The 22,878-nt window shown below is 40.9% G+C and overlaps 1 protein-coding gene across 1 annotated transcript; it reads left to right on the forward strand.

Annotated features, from left to right (window-relative positions):
- Positions 1-12,588: 12,588 nt before the first annotated feature.
- On the forward strand, positions 12,589-20,003 carry LOC308679249 (tensin-1-like; the record flags this gene model as incomplete). The annotated part of the gene is made up of 2 exons (XM_081346840.1): positions 12,589-12,738; positions 18,255-20,003. A coding segment is annotated over exon 2 (1,429 nt), but the record flags the coding sequence as incomplete, so codon positions are not given.
- Between the last annotated feature and the right edge of the window lie 2,875 nt (positions 20,004-22,878).

The raw sequence follows: 22,878 nt of genomic DNA on the forward strand, positions 1-22,878 counted from the left end.
GCCAGATTTGAAAATACTGCCTTAAAGATAATATATCCAAGTTTTCCTGTGATGACTGTACCTGAGCCATTTTTTCATGCAAGATGTGGTCATGCGGTTAGAATGGGTTTTCACTCTCCTGGTATACTTCAAAACTTCTCAGGAGAATTCCCCAAAACAGATTTGGGTTTGCCCGAGAGATACATAAAGAGGAAAAGAAGCAAAATTATTGCATGAAAGACTGTTGCGACCACAGTGGATGTTTGTACTGCATTATCCTTTATTCTAGCTGCACACTGCAAAACAGCAATACTATTATCTTTAAAAACAGGCTGGAAAATAATAATTGACAATGAATGAAGAGATTTCTTAGTTAAAAGGTGTCCTTAAAACTATAAAAATGCACCTGTTCTGTAGCTTCACATTCCAAAACTTTGAATTTTACATATATATATATATATGTATATATAAAGGTAAAGGTAAAGGTTCCCCTGCACATGCGTGCTAGTCGTTTCCGACTCTAGGGGCCGGTGCTCTAGGGGCCGGTGCTCATCTCCGTTTCAAAGCCGAAGAGCCAGCGCTTGTCCGAGGACGTCTCCGTGGTCATGTGGCCGGCATGACTGGATGCCAAAGGCGCACGGAACGCTGTTACCTTCCCACCGGAGTGGTCCCTATTTTTCTACTTGCATTTTTACATGCTTTCGAACTGCTAGGTTGGCAGAAGCTGGGACGAGTAACAGGCGCTCACTCTGTTACGCGGCAGTCGGGATTTGACCCGCCAAACTGCCGACCTTCTGATCGACAAGCTCAGCGTCCTAACCCACTGAGCCACCGCGTCCCTATATATATGGATGTTTGGTCATTCGGGTTTTTTCCCAGAAGAAGGAAGCTGAAGCCACTAGCCTGATGATGACGGATGGGATTCCGTCGAAACGTTGCTCCTACACCTTTAGTTCTACGCGGGAAAAAACCCGAATGACCAAACATCCACATACAAACACCCGCGAAAACCTCAGAAAGTCTGGGGAAAAACTCCAGGATTGTTTCCTAGAGCTTGTCCCATTCCATCTGAGTCTGGGGAGGAAGGCTGAATCTGGTCCCGTATTTGTTTTAAGTGTTCCTTTTAACTTGATGCAATATCAGTTGTGAAACTGACAGACAGCACTGAATGAGGGAGGACTAAATGCTGTCAATAGAAACCATACTAGCCTATCAGACTACTAATACAGACTACTAATATAGAGGCTGGCAGCGATCCAGAAAATTGCCCCTTTCTCCTCTTCTTTCTTGGGGAGACCATTGCCAGTTAATGCCAAACAATTTGGGACTTCATAATTTCAACAAGTGATTAGCATTGAGCTTAGATATCACAAAGACTATAACATGTGACTATTAATATCATGAAGCTTATGGTGTATTCTTTAATCACAAATTCTAGAAAGCTACAGCCTGGCCTAGTGAATTAGCAGTGCTGTGGTATGCAAGATAAGAAGAGGAATGCACTAGAATTCGTTGTGTCAGAAGCTCTGAAACGTAGTTAGAGCCCAAGTTCTGTCCTTTATTATAAATGACAATGGAATTCTTCCTCCCCCATCAAAACATATTACCACAAACTAAGACTTGGTGCTAATTAAAATTACCATGGCTTTAATATATAGGGTCTACTCGCCATGGCCATTTAGCCATGGCCAACTCACCACTGCCAACTTGCCACGGTCAATTCACCCTTTGACAACTCACCACGGTCAACTTGCCATGGGACGGACAACTTTGGTGGAGCAGTGGGCTAATGCCTCCTTAAGTAACACCAGCTGCCTGCAATTATTGCAGGTTCACATCCCACCAGGCTCAAGGTTGACTCAGCCTTCCATCCTTCCGAGGTAGGTAAAATGAGGACCCAAATTGTTGGGGGCAATAAGCTGACTTTGTAATAATGCCGCTTGGGGGTGTGTGTATGAAAGCCCTAATAAGCAGGCATATACATAGAATGAAGGCTACTGCTAAGCTTGTAAGCCGCCCTGAGTCTTTGGAGAAGGGCGGGATAGAAATGGAATTAAAATAAAATAAATAAAAAATAAACTTTCTGTAGGACAAAAGTTATACTAATATTAAAGAAAGAGAGCATAAAATCATCAAGGAGAGGATGCAAAAGGAGGTATAGAATGAAATGTGAATGACAAAAATTGAAATATTTTTTAAACTATTTTAAATAATTAAATTGAATAGTTGAATTGCTCTGTGGCAAGTTGTCCCATGGGCAAGTTGGCCACTGCGAGTTGGCCCAGTCCGTTTAATAGAAAGGGCTGTTGTTCACAAAAGCTTAGGATCTGGGTAGTTTTCCACAGGACTTTTTAATTTTCCAATTGTAACCAAAAAAAGAAAAAAAGAAAAAGCAATTGAGCCAGTTAATATGAGGAACAGGTCCAGTAGTAGGTTGAGGCTATCTACAAAAAGGGAGCAAATTTATAACTGTTAGCCTGATTTATCAAGCAGCATTTGGGTCCCCCCCCCCAATTTATTATAACCTGACTTTAAATCTGGCCCTCGGGTGAGTAAATTGAGAAAGAAGCAGTGGGGGTGAGGGTGGAGGGACAGTGAGTCAAAACCTCCCCTCCACATTTCAAGAAGAATGCAAAGCCTTTTTGCAGATATAACTCCTTGGTCGGATCCTTGGACAAGTTGCAAGCTTGCTCCTCTGAAACACTGGATTAGCAGCTTGAAGAATGTATCTTTGCCTCAGTCGTGACAGGCTGCCAGAAGCAATCACTCCTGTTGCACTCTCATTATCAAGTAGTGTCATGCCAACAGGCATGCTTTCCAGGAGAGCTTGCTGCGAGGCAGACAACAGCATAATTTCTTGTGTCTGTAATGCCTTGAATGGGGTTTTGTTGGGGGGGGGGAAGGGGGTTTCACTAGGATCATGGACTAAAATGAGGTGGGAAGACGACTGTAAATCCATTTGTTCATGCTAACAAAAGAAAAACCCCAGCGCTTGTCATCTTTTATTTATCCTCAGCTGCCAGTTATGTGCAAATGGCTGCTGATATTTGTATCACTGAACAATCGCATGAAACATTATCCTGAATTTTAGTATTTTCTTGTTCTAGGTAGGTACTGTAGTTCAATTAAAGATGCCTCCTTTTTCGCTGATTTAATTCCCATGAACAATGAGGTATAGAACTGCTTATAGAGTGATGGAGAAAGATTGAGGAGTTGCTGGTTCAGATCTTCAGTCAGCTATGAAATTTACCAGGTGCCCTTGGAAGAGTCATTATTTCTCAATTTAACTGGCTTCCTTGGATTAAAAACAATGAAGGAGGAGGGGGTTATTCATGCCAGCTTGAGCTGCCCTTGAAAAAAAAAAGAAAGGAATGCATTGACTTATGTACTTGCATCCATTGTATATCCAATGTGATAGGCACTAAGCAACATGTTTACGTGTAGTCCTTGACTTAGAACCACAAAATTGGGGCTGGAACTTCCATTGCTGAATGAAGTGGCTGTTAAGTGAGTCATGCCCAATTTTATGACCTCTTTTTGCCGCGGTTATTAAATGAATCATCCTGATTGTTAAGCAAATCACATTGTTGTTAAACAAATCTGGTTTCTTCCATTGACTTTACTTGTTGGAAGCCAGCTGGGAAGGTCTCAAGTGTGACCCCAGGACGTTGCGGCGGTCATAAATGCATGCCTATTAGCAAAGGGCCCGAATTTTGATCATGGGAGCACAGGGTTGCTGTGACAGTTGTAAGCACAAGGACCAGTTTTTCAGTGCTGTCATAACTTTGAACGGTCACTAAACAAATGGCTGTAAGTCAAGGACTATCTCTGTTTAGTTTTTCCTTAAACTGTAAACTGAATGCACAGATCCATCCTCTGGTTTCTTGTTTGGCATTTATGCAAACAGCTTTAGCTCTTTTTTGCTCACGAGGTAGATCTTATGGTTTGTTTCAAGTACTTTTTTTGGAGATGGGTCTCAGCAATCTGCATAATGTGAGCATAATCCATATTGTTATTATGTCTTATTCTATGTGAGCTGTACCAGGTAGTTTCTTTTACAGTGCATGATGGATTCCTCACCATTATGTACATAAAGGGGTCAAGGTAGAGCAGACATGTCAAACTTGCGACATCACATAACGTCGTGCGATGTATCGGAGCTTTTTCCCCAATGCTAGCAATGGGGTGGGCGTGGCTTCATCATGACGCGTCTGGCCTGCAGGCCGACAGTTTGACACCCCTGAGGTAGTGTAACCAAGACCGCTTCCTTTGGGACTGTGCATGCTAATTACCCACAGTATAGTTGGTTTCTAGTGGTTTTGAGACGTTCTGCCCCTTTTGATAGCTATAGATGATGTTCGTTCTTGCCTGTTGTTCATATCTTTCTTCCTCTTGCTTTTGCCTGTTAAATGTTTTTGATGTTTAGCAAATAAATGTGCTGATGTTTAGCAAATAAGCATCAAGCTGTATGTTTACTAGCTGTGCTAAGTGGCATATATGCTTGATCTGAATGTGATAACAAGGATTGACTGGGAATGTGCTGGAAGCTAAACTGAAAATTATCTACAGTAATTTTCCAATATTTTCAAGGCCCCAGAGAGACACAGTAAAGCTTGGTAATTTTATCTGTAACGTAACCAGCCAAAAATTTAGAATTGCCCGAGGCACATAAAATTCAATGTAAAAAGCTGTTAACCCAGGAATACCTTATGTTCTATTGTCATGTGAAGATTGTGCTGTGCATTCTCAGATAATCTCTCACACATATTAAGAAACAATGGTGTATACCAGGTTTCTTGTACACTTATTGATTATTTATTAAACACATTTACATGATTTCCCAACTCACACATGGTGACTCTGAGCATCTTATAGCATTATAATTCTACAGTATAAAATTACCTGTAACCTGCTCCCCCCCCCTCGTGGCAACATCAAGCACAATCATACAATTTGATTGGCTCCATGTCAGTCTGCGGTCCCTACGCCTGCTGACAGAACCATGTCTTCAGGACCTTCCAGAAAAGTATCAAGATGTGGGTGAAACTTATATATGGGGGAATGATATTGCAGAGGGTGGGAGCCACTGTAGAAAAGGCCCTTCTGGTTCTCTCTAGATGCATTTCTCTGATTGATGGGACTCATAATGGAATTTCCCCGCTCTGGTACCTCCACACATTCATACTGATATTGCAATAGGCTGATATGTTATAGCATTGTTTTCCACCAGAATTGATGTCATCTTATCTTCTCTCATTAAGAAATAAATGAATGGAGAATTATTCCTTGGATGGCATACCTGTAACTCTCACAATTTTAAATGCTGTGAAACATGTTACTTGGCCCCAAGTGCCAATTCTGCAATCCCCACCCAAAATATATTACACATTAAATCTGTGTCTCAAAACACTCGTGAAGATTGTCTAAGATTATACAAGCAGAGATTGCACATTTTCCAGAATAAATTTGATTTCTAGAAATGCATATATAATAAAGAGTTCAAAAGATATTTCTAGAGGAGATTATTAATCCTTCTGGCCTTTCAGAATAAACAGAAATATCTCTTCTGTGTCCGTTGGAAACATCCTTGATGCATGAAAGTGTATGTATTGTAAGCATGTCCTTACTAATCAACATATTTGTGCTATGAACTCATACAATAATTGTTCCTGTCTATCCATCCATATTTTTTCAGGCAGGCCCTTTGCCCTCAGATATCTTCCATGCCTTCCTTGCTGAGTTCACACTGTTATTTACAGTCCAGTATGTTGATCTCTCCTCATTGTTGGTATCAGTTTTAATTCACTAAGTTAAAGTACTCACCTCCCTGTAAATGATGCCCCTTCACACCAGGGGAAGGAAGAGTGGTAAGCGGAGATATAACTGGTTTGTGAGTGAGGTCATGGCAGGTTGTGGCATGGAAAATACACACAACAGCTGCTTAAGACATATAAGTATCCTGCTGCTCTGGCTTACTCGTACACATTGGGATATAAATATTGGCTTTAGATAGGATTTCAAATGTTTTTGAGTATCACTGTGCTGTGCAGACATGCTTCATTCAAGTTCCCCCTTCCTTGGTTTAAATGTCCTTGTCTGTTAAATGGAAACCATGGTTATACTCTATGGTAAATGCCAGGATAAATCCCATAGGCCTATTGCTTTTCACATTTAGAAAATTGTTGTTAAGCATGTATATTGGAATGAGGATTAATCAAAATTCAGAAAAAGCCTCATCCAAGTGCAACTGTAGTCATGAGCTAGGACAATAGTTAGGGAAGGAAGAACCATGAAATAATATTGGTTCAGATTCCTTAATCTGAAATTGAACCGAACAGTCAAGCTCTGCAGAATTTATCCCAGGATCTCAATAGGAACCTTTTGACCAGCTTCACCCTTATAGCTTTTATGAGAACAAACTGTTGACTTGGAGCATTCCGTGTGCTGCAGTGATTACTCTTTTCTGCTTCATATGTGTGTAAATTGCTTACTGTAACAAGTATCACCAAGAGATCCCCTTAGTTTGCATTAGACAATAAATACAATAATGTTGCAACAATTGATCAAAGTTCTCAACCTTGGCAAAGAGCTCATCTGCTTGCTCTGGTTTTGAAATGTTCCACTTGCTATTCTCACCACAGAACCTCCCTCAGGGTCCATTTTATTGATCTGGATTCAAGGTGATCCAGCACACACACAAAAAGCGTTTTTCATGAAAAAGCAAATATTCCTATGCAGATCATCTAGATTCTAGGCTGCAGTGAAGAGGATACCTCAAGAAAGTCACCAAGGACAGCAACTCTGCTGCTCTTGTATTAGTGGCATAGGAAGTTGACTACTGGGGGGCAGGGGAGAGAAAGGGTGGGGGGGGGAGGAAAGCCCAACAGCTGGAATACTCCCAGAAGAGATTATCTTGACTGATCAAGAGAAAGAACCTAAGATGTAGATCATGATTTTTGGAAGTTTTAGAAGATTATAAGGATTACAGAATCTACAAAGGAGTATCACAAGAAAATAAGTTATCAGCCTTTGCGGTGACCTTTTGTGATCTTGGTTTTGCATACTGTAATTTATTAGGAATAAATCAGTATTATTGGCTGAGATACATGTAGAATTTCACATATACTAATTGCTGGCTGCCTCCTTATGGTTTACAATCTTTCTATGTTTACTATTTACTTCTTATTTTTACTTGTTTCATTATTAAATACATATTTCTGTCAAACACGATGCTCTGGAACCTCAGGAATAAGAGCACCATAATTGACTCATTAAGAAGCATACATTTTTATTTGTATATACCAAATTTTTTCTACGTGAATTCAAGAGAACAACTCGAATTTTGCTCTAGTTATAGCAGCTAGTGCAAAATCACTAAGTGATTTCCATGGTTGAGTGGAATTTAAACTTCCACGCTTCCCAACCTCAGCAAATCAAACGTTTAAAGAAACAGTAAAAAAAGGTTAAAAACAGATTTAGACAATATATGAAAGCTTAGACAAGTAATAAGATTTCTAATATCCAGTCTGTTGAAATAGAGAAGCTTGTAATATTATTCTAAATAATAAATTTGGAGAGCCTCTCTGGGGAGAGAATTTCAGCACAAGAAAGAAAATTGTAGCTACTATCATCAGTGAGTAGGAGGAGATGTTCTTTAATGTTAAACTGGATCAAGGCCCATTAAAGCTGTAAATGTTTTCAGCACTACTTTGAATTATACTTGAAAACAAATTGGAATTATTACAGTTCTCTTGACATAAATGCTCTCTATCTGCATTGCTAAGAATGAAGGAATTGTAGTGAAAGCAACTACTAAGCCATTTTAAAGAATCAGAGATTCAGCTTCTGTCTGTCTTCTGGCATCAATAATTTAGCAAAATTACCAAATTGGCCCAGAATTCAGACTGACACAGACAAAAATAATGTATGATTTAACCTATTTCCATTATTTAGTTCCATACAAATGCACTTCAAAGGAGTTTACCATCATTATTTTTTTTAAAAAATAATGATTTTAAATTATTTAAAATGCATACACAACAGAGGTCCTCTGATGCCATGGAACGGCTAAGAACTAATTTGGTCTGTTATAGTGAGGATAATCCTGTCCCATATTAAATGTCAAAAAGCAAAATAGTTAATTTTAAATTATGCGAGATCGAATTTTAAATTAGTATTATCCTCAAGGCTGACCATCCACTTGACCATCTGAATCAACTCAGAAATATATCTCTAATAGAAATACAAAGGAAGTTAACTGTATATAGATAATATATACTGCTCAAAAAAATAAAGGGAACACAAGATAAGACATCCTATTATTAAATACAGTACATTGTGTTGTTTAAGTGTTCCCTTTATTTTTTTGAGCAGTATATTTATTGATTGGTAAGTCCTAAACAGAAGCTTCTGTCATTTAAAAGCTATAGTATTCTGAATTTAATTCAGGACATCATGGACTTAAAACTTCAGTCTGATCTCTTCTGCCATAGAGGGAGAAAATAAATCTGGCCTCAGTTATTTAGGTCTAGTTAAAATAGACCTTCCTTGGCATGTATTTAAGGGACTTTATCTGTAAGACCTCATATTTATCCTGTTTGTTCAAGGTTTTATAGCTCTCTCATAAATAGCCTGCAGGACAGACAAGAGTGGGAGCTCCTATAAGTATCCTATTGATGCTGGAATACTGAAGAAATGGAAATGATTAAGGGACATTCATGGGGGAAGCATGTAAGATTGAATATCAACAGACCATTCCTAGCAGCAACTTCAGTCACTGTATATTTGTGACCATCTTGTGTTGCTAGGCTGGGCTGGTTATCCTGGGAAATTTATAAAATCTCATATGCATCATATTTAAGGAACAGTGGAGTTGGGGTGGGGGCAAAGAATAATGCTCATGGCTTATTTGTATATGCCACCTTGCTGAAATAATTTTAAGTAATGTATTACAGCGGGTGCTGTTCATATTTAGCCATTGATTTATGCCAAATACTTGATGGATAATTATATACAGCACCACTATGTAGACTCGATTACATCTCTCAGAGCGAATGGCCACACAGTATTTATTTTTAAAACTTACAAGTTTAACAAAAACTATAGGTCAGTTTTGCTAGTAAAGCAACCTATGATTTAGATCTGCTGAAAAGGCTCAATATGTTTTTTTGTGTTTTTTTTCCTTGAGATTCACTATCACTCCAGTGGTATTATAATTCTCTAAATGTTCAGTGAAGGATTTTGGAATGGCTGGAATTGTTGTTTTAATTCATCACAGGGCATGTACCTGCAGTTCTCCATTATCTACAGTAATTCTAATTTTAATGCACTTTGCAAAGTGACTTCATTCACTACAGCTCTACTCATTTTGATTTGAAGAAAGCTTGTCCATTCCAGGCATTATTAATTAATTAATTAATTAATTCTCCTCTTCTCCTTTTTTACCCTCTTTTGAATCTTTTATGCACACTACCCTCATTTTATTCCCCAAATATTCCCAACCATTCTAGAAAAGTTGCAGGGAGATGGGCATGATTATAATATATTATATTTAGTATCATGTATGTATGATGTCCTCTGAATTCCATTCCATAATTTGGACTTTCTCAACCTGGCAGCCCTTTGATGTGTTGGACTTCAGTTCCCATAATTCCCCAGATCTTTATGTGCAACCTCACATATCTTTCTTGATCTCTCTCTCACACACAAAATTCAGCTGCAAGATTCTGTAAACAGCTATACTTGCTTTTTATAATCTGTAATCTGTGTTTTATGATATCTTCATAAAGTGACAATGTATTGGCTCAATATTATTATGTATGAACTCTAGTGAACCCACTAGTTTAGAGGTAAATGTACTGCAAGAATAGTTTGTGAGCCTTAATAAAAATAATGGATGGGTGTGCTTTCTGAGTCCAATTCTATTGGCTGTATGACTGCCTTTCTGAATAATGAAATGGCTTTTAATTTAACCTTTACCAGTAAGAACACATGTAGTGGTGATAGTCTGATATTATTCTAAATTATTGAACAACTCTGCATATGGACTGGCAAATACTGAAGCACTGGTGTGAATAGTGCAAAGTTCACTGAGGCAGAAGATTATAACATTCCTTGATAGAATTTAGAGAATAGAAAATTACACAGTGTTGCATGTAAATGTAAACACTTAAATGAAATTTTGTACACTCCCGAATAGTAGTTTGCAAGGAGAATGGTAAGCTCTACCATTCAGAAAAGTTTTAATCAATGTGATATTTACTTCTTGGGGACAATAGAGCCCCTCTTTGAGGGAGATGGGCAGTTTAAAAATAACAAATATAAATATAGATAACTAATAGGCTTGGGACAATTTTTATCCTTCAACACAAAGAAGTTGAATGTAGATTGAAGTTAAAGATAAACTATCTTTCTTGTGCAGCCATTACCTCTTTGCACATTACCTGCATTCTTTATTGTTATTATTAGTATTGTTCGTGTCGTCATAATAAGTAGGACGTTTTTTGTTCACTTAAGAATTTTATGACAGACTATCTGATGTTCCCACAATAGTCCTTGATTGCTATCATATAGACGAAGTGGGAGGATCTCTGTTCATCTTCCAGCGTCTTCCAGAAAGAGAAGGGGAGACGAAAGAGAAATCTGTCTCACACAGGGACACGAGAGCCAATAATCTCATAGTGAAAAGACCACAAGAGTCAATACACTTTCAGACCACAAAAAAGCAGAAGGCGCAGAAGAGAGAGTGGTTGGCTGCTAATCTTTCTGCGTACTGTAGTGGCTTTGGTCTGCCTCGCCTGCTAAAGCTATCAACAATCCATATGAAACTCCCATTAGCAAGGGCTTTGTTTCCATCCTTATATTTGACTCCTTTACTCTTTCTGCCTCTTTCCCCCTTGTTCTTGCCTATAGGGAGATGGGAGCTGTCTCCTTGCCTTTCAGCAGATGACTAAACGAAGAGGAATCTACCTTCTTGGTTTACATCTCCTTTTGTTGGCATGGACACCCTCCTCTGTGGTTTAAGATGTCAAGGTGCAGGATCAGAGGTTGGCAGGGAAAATTCTAGATTGCCGCAATGCAGAAGCCTGAGGAAAAATACACAGCTCAGTCCCCGAAGTAATGTGTTATGAGAAAAAACTGCAAATATGATGTCTTCTCTGAAAATGGCATCCAATCTGGCTCAGGAATTCTGGGAGTTGAAGTCCACAGGTCATAAAGGGGCCATAGCTGCCCACCCCTGCTCTAGTTAGAATTTTGGTTTTATAGTTTCAATATATCTGTAGGACACCATACTGGGCAAGACTGGCACAACAACATCCCTTTGGTCATGTTTTGATTGCCATTAATGTGTATTCAAATTGACAATGCAGTAGAATGCAAATGAATACAAAATCTAGGAATGAGCTGATTCACAACTTAATGGGAAGGCTTTAAACGAAACAATCTCAATGTTCTTGCCCTCTCAAGAGATTTCTGATCTTTTGGGATGATCTGTGAAAAATTAATAGTTGAATGAATAGTTGAAGTAGAATTGAGCAAAGTGGCTCATGCTGTGGATTGGCCCCATGTTTCTGGATAATTTTTGGCACTGCTGAATTTTAGGTCCAAAAGAAAAGTGAGACGGTTTCTTTTCCTTGTTATACTGCAGAAATGTTGTCTTTCACTTCAAGAATACCTTCAAATGCAACCTAATATTGAGTTTGCTAGATTTTTTTTAACCCAAATCCTAAAGACTTCCTTGTTTTACAGCTGGCTGTTAACAGAAGCATCCAATAGCTCTGTCAGTCAGTAGGGTCCAAGGTTCAAGTTTTTGAAAAGCAGGTTTTAAACTCCACAGAAGTACTGCTCTCCTGTAGGCACTTCATAAAGAATTACACTCTGGACTTGTAAGTTACATATACTGTATGAGTTAAAGCATTCACATTGTTAGAGGAAGCTGGCATCCCCCTTACCTAGTGCATGGGAATGCACTAGAAGCTTGATAAGGAGGAGGCAAATATCACAAAGAATACCAGTGCCAGGAAATTAGAAGTGTTGTATTTTGCTTTGAACTTTTTTTTCCCCCCTGGGTGATCTAAATCCCTCAGATTAGCTAGAGGAGTCAGCTGTCCTTAATGTCATGTTTTAAACTGGATGTGACTTATTATTTTTATTCATTTTAAAGAAATAAATCCCTTCCTAAGTCTTTTTTGTTTAGCAGCTGGAAAATGCTGCTGTGGTTGTGGGAGGTCCCTCTGGAAGAAAGAGAAATGTTTTGGCGAGTAGGGAATGGAAAGGAATGATTTGGCCGGGCCTCTGATCTCCTCCCCTTAGGTTAAAGCTCTCTTTTCACCCTCCCTCTTGCTCCACTGTCATTCTGCCTCTTTTCTCCGCCTCTTTTCAACCACCGCCACACACACACACACACACCCCTGTTTTCTCTCGGTGACTAGAGGACTGTATGTGAGTGGCTGGGAGCTGAAGAAACTCCTTCTGCACTTCAGTCACTCAGCCTTTTCTGTGATGTCATCCTGAAATCACATAACTACGGGATGATAAGTGAACCCCTCGGGATCTGACTGGCTGAAATTACAGACAGGGTTTTATCCCACTCGTTTCCTACAAGCCAAGGGAAAAACAAGCCTCATTCCCATGCCTGAGAAAAGATGGAGTGACAGTCTGCTCCGGCCGAGCTCTTTTAGGAGCACCCTTGCACTTCAACTCTGAAGAATTAAACAAACAAGCCCAGTTTCTCTCCAGCTGCAGAGACTTCCCTAAGTGGTAAGTTTGTCTTGCCTGTGATGGGGTTTAGTTCTGGTCTTGGGGTGATCCATGCTCAAAAATAAAATAAAAAATAAAAAAATAGAAATGGGACCAATTTAGGCTTTTCCTGCTTGGAAAAGTGCTCCCCCTGGTCCTGTGACTGAGGTAAGGGAGGGGGGCTTGTTGAGGCGACCCACCTCCCAAACCAGAAGGCAATACGATTTTTAGGCGGGTACCGGAGGTCTCTAATACAGAGTACGAAGAACTGTCTCTACATGTCTGCTACATGTCTGGGTCCTTTATCCCAGTTTGCCATCAGAGTCTCTGAGGCAGGGAGGATGAGTACCCAGAGATGCTACTCTTCTTGCTATCTAAGAGAAGCTGTTTTGTGAAAAACCCCTGTTCTTTTTATAAATTTGCATGCGCACCCTCTCACGATGGGACTTGTAGACGTTAACCTTCACAAACTCAACCAAATTGTTTTTTATCATCTTTGTGTTGTGACTGGTGACTGAATTTCCGAGGAGAGCACAAGGGGAGAAGGGATGTAAAACTTTACCTAGATCGAGAGATTAGGAGAAATAACTCCTGCCAATGAATACTGTAGCCAATGGTGTGTGATTGATTTGATCAGGTGATTCAGTTGCTCTTTACTAAGGAAAAACCTGAAAGTTAAACTCAATGTGACTTGGGAATTCTAACTGGTAGAACCTGGAGAATAAAATTTACCTACCCAAGACTTTTCTCCAGAGCTGCTGTTTGTCATGTAACTGATTCCTTTTTATTAATATTTTTCTGCAGAGTAAACTGACTGACTGACGCCATCTAGGCTGGCAGAATTATAATTGGACTTGACTCCCACCATTTCCAGAAAGCTGGAAGTGGTCCCAGCCGGCAGTACCTTTTCATTATAGATTCTTTTAATAACTTTTCCGTATCAAAACACGAACCTTCCATTTAGGAAGATTGGGATGTGTGAGGTAGATATATAGAAGAAAAAAAATGTGAGGAATAACCCCAAATAATCCAGCTATATTTCTACATCACACAGCTCAGAGTATTATTCATTTGGGTGAAAGGTGAGACATTGAAGAGCAAAATGAGGAATCTATCCTTACCTGACTAGGCTGTTAATTTCCCTCAGCAGAGCTAGAAGGGCTGGGTAGCAGACAGAACAATTATCTTTTTTTTGCTATTGGCATTGAAATCCTTGTTCTTGCTCTCTGAATCGATACAGACAACTTAGCCGCTTCCCTCTTTCATGCCCTTGCAGTATCTACTATCTTTGACAACTCTGGCAGCTGCATCAATAAACAAACGGGTGTTCTTCCTCCTCTCTTTCCTGCGTGTCACTTGACTGAATGGGTCTGTCTGCTGGCCTTCATTATTGGAACAGAGGAGATCAACAAGGGAGGCACCTGTTGCTACTAGCTAGACTGGGCACCAGAACAGTGTTTTGGGTTTTTTGTTTTTTTTTTATAACAAATGGCTGAGGGAAAATCTGCCTCACCTCAGCTGGATTTTTTTCATTCAATTTGAAAAAGAGAGAAATAACGTTTAAAGTCACAACAAAGATGTTCACAGGTTGGGATGGTTTGTAATCGTTTAGGTACTGTTCATAGCACTATTGTAATTCTTTATCACAGCAAAGGACCAGTGTCTGTGTGTGTGTGTGTGTTTGTGTGTGTGTGTGTGTGTGTACTCTTTTTTGCAAGCACAGTGTTGTTGTGTTGATGTCCCCTGGAAGAACTCCCAGTACCTAATTCCTCATGAAATTAGTTCCATTCACATTTTGTTGCAAAGTGAGTAACAAAGTACAATTATCTCATCATGCTCACAGTTTTCAGTGTTTAAGCTTTGGAGATAAACCTACATTATCATTATATCGATAATGTGTATAGGCTTGGTGGGAGTGGAATTCTCTTGTTTCACAATTCTGTGTAACATAGAGCAGACAGTGCAGAAGGACAGAATGCCACATCAACTATGTTGCATGCTACTCCTTATAGAAGACAAAAGACCCTCCATTCTGCCTTAATGCTTGTGGGCACTTGCACTGTTAACAACCTCACCCCTCTGACTTTCTGGTTGTTTGTGTGAGTACCATCATGGCTCCTGTCTGGGACTTTGGTGGATAAGGAAGGGAAGAAAGGGCTATTTTGTTTTCGGTGAGAAAATGGGAAAAATCTATACCTCTTTCAATACTTACTTTAATTTCCTTGGTGCATTTTCCTCCATAGGAAGGGAACAAGGAAATCAAAAAGGAAATAGCAAAGCCACCTTCTGGATACTCTCTTGAAAAGCAGAGCGGGGTAGAGTGGGGGGGGAGCTAGGCACTATGGGACCTTGATTTCATGATGGAATTGGGCAATCTCAGGAGACAAAAAGAAATTTGTACAAGTGAAAAGCCTTCTGATAAAGCCAGTGTTTCTGCTAGATCTGAGATAAAGGTTTATTGGCTCAAGTAGGGGATGGGGAGGGGGGGTTGCCTCTCTCAGATGCCCATCCCTAAAATGGAACAGAAAATTATCACCTCTTTGAGGGCTAACTGTTATCTTGGGAACATATTGAAGACTGCTAGCAGTAATGGGAGCAGAATAGTCTATTATTCTATACCATAACCACATCTTCTCTCTGATAAGCTGAATGATTCCCTGAACCCAACCTGCTATTTATAGGGGCAGCTTTGGTAGAAATACAGCAAGGACAGAACAAGGTCAGTTAGGTATCCAGAACATCCTACCCACCTACCATCCATTCCTTTAGTGAGCATCCCAAATTGGTGGGTGATCCTCTTGACAAGGTATTTGGGGACAAGATTAGTCTCTCTCCTCTTTGCCCCTCTCAGCTTCCCATGAACCCTTGAAATAGAACGATATGCAAGATGCATTCTGGTATGTCTTCTGGCTGCATTTTCAAATTAAAAATAATTGTTTGGCAGCAAGATGGCTTTGGGAGAGTTCTACTGGCACCAGAGAGCAGCTTTTGGACCTGTTAACTAAATACAGATGTGTTTTGTTGTAGGCTCAACAATTCACTTCTTAAGCTGAAATTTGTACCACCAGCCCATTGTGGCCGCATCAGTTCTTCTGGTTATGCAATCTCACTAAGGACACTTAATGGCTCCAGGAGATTGAAGGGATGGTATGACTCCCAAGAGGAGAAGCAGACTACAGTGTAGGTTTTACTTCAATCATTCTTGTGGCTTCCACACAAAATTCATCAGTTGTTCGGGGCTTGTATGTGCAGCTGCCCAACCCTTGGGAAGAATGTGAGAGGTTCATTCCATCTTTGTAATGCAATGATTGCAGTTGGGCAACCTGGACTCCATATAGCCTTCTGAGAAAGGTCAGTTCCGGAAAATTATGTTGAAAGTTCTTTAACTGAGTTTAGAAAAGATTTGGTAGGTTTAAGTGTTGATCACTAGAAAACCCTGGAAAGTATTTTATGACTGCCTCTTTATAAGGATGTGTGATTTGCTCCCCTCCCCTAATAGTTAGTGTAAACAAATTTTAGACGAGTAATTGTGCATGCACACTACCACTATGCAGTTGGCCATGAAATGAACAAGTGTGTGGTATTTTAGATGCTGAGCACTACTGTGTATTTCTTGAACATTTTGTCTCTGTGTTAATGTGTTCTTGGTGCTCTGGTGATGGTTTTTCGTATATGTATATTACTTTAGCCTCCTTTTGGGGGGGAGCAAAGGAAAGTAGATGCTGGATTTATGCTTTTGCTTACATAAATTCTATAGTTACTGCTGTATAATGGTTGTTAATAGTATTTGGATGTGTATCTGTGCGTGCCTGTATGTGTGTGAATGCATATGCATACATGTATGCATGCATCTTTGTGCTTCGTGAGAAAGAATTGTGGTAAGTTAGAATTGTGAGTCCATTTCGGAAGTGCTTGATCTTTGCAGATAAGCGCTTTGTGATCTACACTCTTCCATTAGTTCATCTTTTGTTCCTGAATCAATCTTTGGCTTTTTGCCAAAGAGAAGTCATTCCCCCCCCCCCCCCAAACAAGTGCATTCCATGTTGTATTCAAGCAGTTCCAGGAAAATTCACAGAGGCTCCAAAACAAGAAAAAGAACATATTTTCTGATTTTCTCTATGAATAAATATAAAGGTTTTTTAAATATATATTACAGCCCTTTTCGAACTTTCCTAAAACCCACATAGAAAGCAGTTTTGATGCATCAAATATGTGATCTAATGCAACTATGAATTTTATCAGGGTTCTTTCATACAAGAAAGTAAATAGACGTTTAATCTTACTTATCTGACAAGAACTCTGGCTGAATTGTTCTATTTATTCAACGTTAAAACAAAACAATATGACCTTTATGACCAAAGTCCTATTTAGGGCACTGGCAAACAACTCACCAGTCTTTGAGTTGCCAAAAAAACTTGCCCTGTTGATCACCAAGTCCTATTCTATCGCTATAAATGGGATTAACAACTGGTGCTGCCCATATAGTTTTAATAAGAGACACATTAAGGCATATGATTAGTGGAATCCTTTATTTCCTCCCCTATTAAATTTCAGCTGTTTTCCAGTGGAAAAACAACCACCAATTACTGCCATTAACAGGTTGGGCAAGTATAGGTAAGTGTGGAGCAGTGTGTTTAACCATCTGTCAGATTTCCTGACTAACACATCATAGATACATATCCTTAATCTAACATTGGTTCCCACGGTGGTGGATTAAATACATACTCACAAACAGATTATTGGAGATAACAGTGCCCTCCCATTTATGTTCCCCAGCAACCAGTAGAGAGAAGCATGCATATTCAGCCAACTTTTTCATTATATTCTCCATTGCAGTTGCCAGGATTTATTTTCTGGCCAAGTAAAACCAAACAGACCTGTAGAGGGGCCCAAAAAAACCCCCCCTCCTGTATTTTGTAGTTCCTGGCTTACAGCAAAAGGCAGAGGTTCAGCTCCTCCTAGAATGCCATTTATGGGAAACTGTTTATATTTTTGTAGTTTTACATCCCCCTCTCTCCTTTGCCAGGGTTTCCTATATCATTGGATCAATGTGAAACACAACTGCTATGAAAAAACATTCTGTGTTCAGATAACGGGGGGGAAAAAGAAAGCGGGAAGCGTCCCGTGCAATTGTTTTGGCTCTGATTCATCAGTGCTTCTTCAGCTGCAATGAGTTCCTGTGTATGGGGCAGACCTCAGGGACACAGATTGATGCCTCTTCGGTGCAGAGGACATGTGACATGAATTTCCGAGTGTTCAATTGGTAGAGTAGCTATGTTTATTCTCTTGGTAACCAAAAGTGGACACCAGCCCAGAAATCATTTTAAGTTTCAACTAGGACAGGGGTCTCCATACCTGGCAACTTTAAGACTTGTGGACTTCAACTCCCAGAATTCTTCAGCCAGCCATGCTGGCTGAAAAATTCTGAGAGTTAAAATCCGTAAGTCTTAAAAGTTGCCAGGTTTGGAAACCCATGAACTAGGAGATCTGGCTTAACTGACAATTTCCTTGTCTTCTTTCTCTGATCTTCCATGCAGAAGTTGGGCACACCCAAGGACCCCTGGATGGAAGCCTCTATGCCAAGGTGAAAAAGAAAGACTCGCTTCACGGCAGCACTGGCACTGTCAACCCCAACCGGCTTGCCCTCTCTGCCGCCCCCAACCACATTGAGCACACGCTCTCGGTAAGCAGTGATTCAGGGAACTCAACTGCTTCCACTAAGACGGACAAGACTGATGAGCAGGCAGCATCTTCGGTTCCCAGCAGCAGTGGAGGAAACAACCCTATTTTGACCCCTGAAGAAAAGCGGGAGCTTGAGAGTTTGCTTAGTGGATTTGGTTTGGAAAACGAAGCCACCATGCACAACCACAGCCCCAGTGAGGTAACAGCAGCTCTTTCTGCTTCACCAGGCCGCCATATTATACCAGCTCAGGTTCATGTCAATGGGGAAGCTGCTGGCTTAGTGGCTGAGAGGGAAACTGACATTTTGGATGATGAGTTGCCCAACCAGGATGGACACAGTGTGGGTAGCTTAGGTACCCTTTCCTCTTTCGATGGCGCTACCAACACCAGTGACATTGGCTATCATGAGGCTCCCCGGATGGAGAGCCTCAATTCCTTACCCAATGGTTCATCCAACTTCAATGGCTTAGACAAGCTGCACGATTCGGAGATGGTTATCAATGGTGGTTATCCCTACAACAATCAGAATGCCTTGCGGAACATCATGGGACGTCACCCTCATGATCCTTATGCGCACATCAGGCCCTCAGTGTCTGCCCAAGAAAATTTGGCTGATTATCACCAGCATGGCTTCCCCACTCCTGGCTGGTTACAACCCCAGCCACCAGCCTCCAGCCAGCAGTATCCCTATGGCTATGACTCAAATAGCATATATCGCTCCCAGTCCTTCCCCACAGCTACTGCTGAAATCTCCCAGCTTCCTCAAGCACCAACCCGGAGCACAAGTAGTCGAGAAGCTGTCCAGAGGGGGCTTAATTCTTGGCAGCAACAAAGTGGAGGTAGCAGACCTCCATCACGTCAACAGGATGGTGCTCGAGACAGCCACAGTTCCAGCATTGCTAGTGCAAGTCCCCAATCCAGCCCTTCACAAGCAGCACCCTCTCAAAGCATAAGCATCCCTGAATTCCCTACAGTTGCCTCCCAGAAGGAAATAGAACAATCCATTGAAGCTCTCAATATGCTCATGCATGACCTGGATCCCTCGGTCTCCATGATGCCTAAATCCCAGAGTGTTCCATTGGCTACCAGAGAAGACAGGCCACATCCCGTAGCTCTTTCAATGTCTGCCCAACCTGTGATAGGACCTCAAGTGGTACAACCAAAGGCTACCAATGCTTTTGGCTTGATTCCAGGAGGCCCTTCACAAACCTCCCTTGGCTCCAGTGTGCCCCAGATGGCCGAACCAATACCTAAAGCGCATCCTATGAAACTATTGCTCAACAGTGTTGGAGAACCGGAGTGTCCAGCACAAGATCTCAGAGAGGCCTATTCTCCATATGGCTATCAGAATCAACAGTCAGCTGTAATACAAGGAAAGAGCCTTGGGCAGATGGCAGGAAGCCCACCCACCTCTCTCAGGCCTCATGCAGCAGCATGCAAAGTCATGGAAGGGCAGCATCCTCTGCTGATATCACCTCCCTCATCCACAACAGCAGTCCAAACTCAGATGCCCTTAAATGAGGCTGAGCATCACGGGGAAACCTCTCAGGCCCCAGGGGAAGAGCCTTTGCATCTTGAAGGCCTGGTGGCCCACAGAATAGCAGGTAAGAAAGTCTTGCTGTAGGTTTTAATTTGAATAAGCTGCCTCTGTTTTAAGGCCCTAAATGTGGATTTTGTAAGTCATCGGATGTGTGCTTTTTTCAGGAACTCGCTTTTGTTCAGATGGCTTCATTCAAATTAGAGTGATAAACTCAACTCTTCCTATAAAATGCAGAATGAAAAGACTGCGGTGCTGAAAATGCAGAAAATGTTTCGTTTTCACTCACAGTGGCCTTTTTCTAAAGGCCGGATTTTTCAATAGTTGCTATTGACTATTTATTCAGTTCTAAACAGTGGCCTGGGCACTGTACCTCATACTGTAACTGCATGTCATTGCCCAAGGAGGTTTGAGTTCTTGGAGTTAAGGATTGAGAGGTTGGAAGGGGCCAATTGGTGGTGCAGTAAATGAAATTCAAGCATTGATGTAGCTAGAGGAAGGCCCTGGCAATTCATGAAGAAAAATGCATAGCTTAAAAATTCCCTTAATTATGCATAGCAATGCATGAGTCAGTATGGAGGAAGGGTGACATGATCTTAAATATTTCATAGGTTATTGTCTTGGGCCAGTAATGGCTAGCATTTTTAGCAAGTGTGTCATATGCAAATGCCAAGCTTTTGATAGGATCAGCGTAGTTTGTATCATATCTCAGATAATCTGCCTCTGTTTGCCTGCTAAGCTGGAGGAACAGACATTACTACCACTTTATAAAGCCTTAGTAAGACCACACCTGGAATACTGCATCCAGTTTTGGTTACCACATTTCAAAGAAGGTGTTGAGACTTTGGAAAAAGTGCAGGGAAGAGCAACTAAGATGATTAAAGGCCTGGAGATTAAAACATATGAACAGTTGCAGGACTTGGGTTTGGCTAGTCTAGAGAAAAGGACTGGGGGCGGCGGGGGGGAGAGGGGACATAATAGCAGTATTCCAGTATTTGAGAGGCTGCCACAAAGAAGAGGAGGTCAACCTATTCTCCAAAGCGCGGGAGGGCAGGAGAGGAAACAATGGATGGAAACTAATCAAGGAGAGAAGCAACCTGGAATTATGGAGAAACTGCCTAGCAGTGAGGACAATTAACCAGTGGAACAGCTTGCCTTCAGAAATGGGGTGGTGGTGGTTCATCCTGGGAGGTCTTTAAGAAGAGACTAGACCACCACTTGTCTGAAATGGTATAGGGTCTCCTGTTTGAGCAGGGAGTTGGTCTAGAAGACCTTCAAGGTCCCTTCCAGCTGTATTCTGATTGATTGATGGACTGCAGCTAGAATTGTCCCATTTGAAGACTAGAGGATCCCCAACCGCCACTTCAACCTAGGAAGAGTGTGAATCCCTGCTGCCTAAATAGCATTACTATATGTTGGCGATCTGTAATCTGTATTTAGCATCTTCATTAACATGAGATAATGATGAGCACCACAAACCTTTCCCCAAAGCTTTTTTTTTGTAGAAGAATTCTTTTCCTTCCTTCTCCCAAAAGGAGAAAAAATGATTTTGGGAGCCACGGCACTTGCTTCCCTGAATTTGGGTGCTCTCCCTGTGTTCTGATAGCCATAGCTAATTCATGGGTATCTATGCCTCACTTGCCCTAAATTGACATCTTTATAAACTCAAGAAATCCTGACTTTCTAATGTATAATTGTTAGCAGTTGACATTAAAACATACAATACAACATTGTTGGATAGATTGGATCCTAGGGAGAGATTACCCAGCAACTGCTAGGGTGATTGTGGCAAACAACACTAGGCTTTGATTTGATTTGATAGTCAGTGAATGAAGGAACTGGCAAAAAGCTTTTAGTGTCTTTGCTGCAAGCTGCTGATTTAGGAAGGAAATGTCCACCACACCCACAGAAGCTCAATATTCCATAGCCTCGGGTGCTTCTTTTGTGTCTTCTTCTGATGCTCAGAGGACGGGAAGACTTGGGCAGAGCTCTGCATCCTCTGAACTGAGAAAGTGTGGTATTCAGTAAGAACAAGTAATGTGCATGAGTTTAAATACATGATGTGTTCATAACTGTTTCCCTTTTGGTGAAAAAGGCTTTGCTGAAGACCTTTGTCTTTGCAAAGCTAGATATCTGAAAAAGCAGCGGAATCCCACTTTTTTCTAGAGGGCCTATGGCATAGACAGGACAAGGTACTTTGGCTTATGAACCTAGTTGAAAACTCTTTGTTATAATCAGTGGAAGGAAATTATAACAATCTGAAAAACTTTATAGACTGTAAGATCTTCACTCCTGCCCCATCACTAAGGGCAGGCTCAACAGCCTGTTCTTCTACTACTCCAGTGATGATTTTAACAGACTAAGATAGGGATAGGCAACGTTGGCTCTTTTATGACTCGTGAACTTCAACTCCCAGAATTCCTGAGCCAGCATGGCTCAGCATGGAAACCTCTCCCTTTCCCCTCAGCATGGCTGGCTCAGGAATTCTGGGAGTTGAAGTTCACGAGTCATAAAAGAGCCAAGGTTGCCTATCCATGGACTCAGCGAACAACAGAGTTGCAAGGGACCTTGGAAGTCTTCTAGTCCAAGCCCCTTGCTCAAGCAGGGAACTCTATACCATTTCAGACAAATCATTGTCCAATCTCTTCCGAAAAACCTCCATACCAGTTCTTCACGTGTTTTTTAAACATCTCTCTTCAAGCATAGATGTGACCCCCTTGAAAAACACGTTTATCCAAATCCTGAGGATGAAAAGCTTCCCATCTTAAGATAGGCTTGAGTTTTTATTTACATAACAGGTCCTCGATTTCATTCCATGCAGCACATTGCAAGAACTAAGTATGTTATGTCTTAGATGCCATGAAGCTTTTAAAAATGTATTCAGGCAGGCCTTCCTTTGAATTGAGATGGATAGGTTATTTTGAAACAATAAGCAAGTGCCT

Source organism: Vipera berus (genome assembly GCF_964194415.1).
Source record: "Vipera berus genome assembly, contig: HAP1_SCAFFOLD_87, whole genome shotgun sequence".
In the NCBI taxonomy this organism is placed as follows: Eukaryota; Metazoa; Chordata; class Lepidosauria; order Squamata; family Viperidae; genus Vipera; species Vipera berus.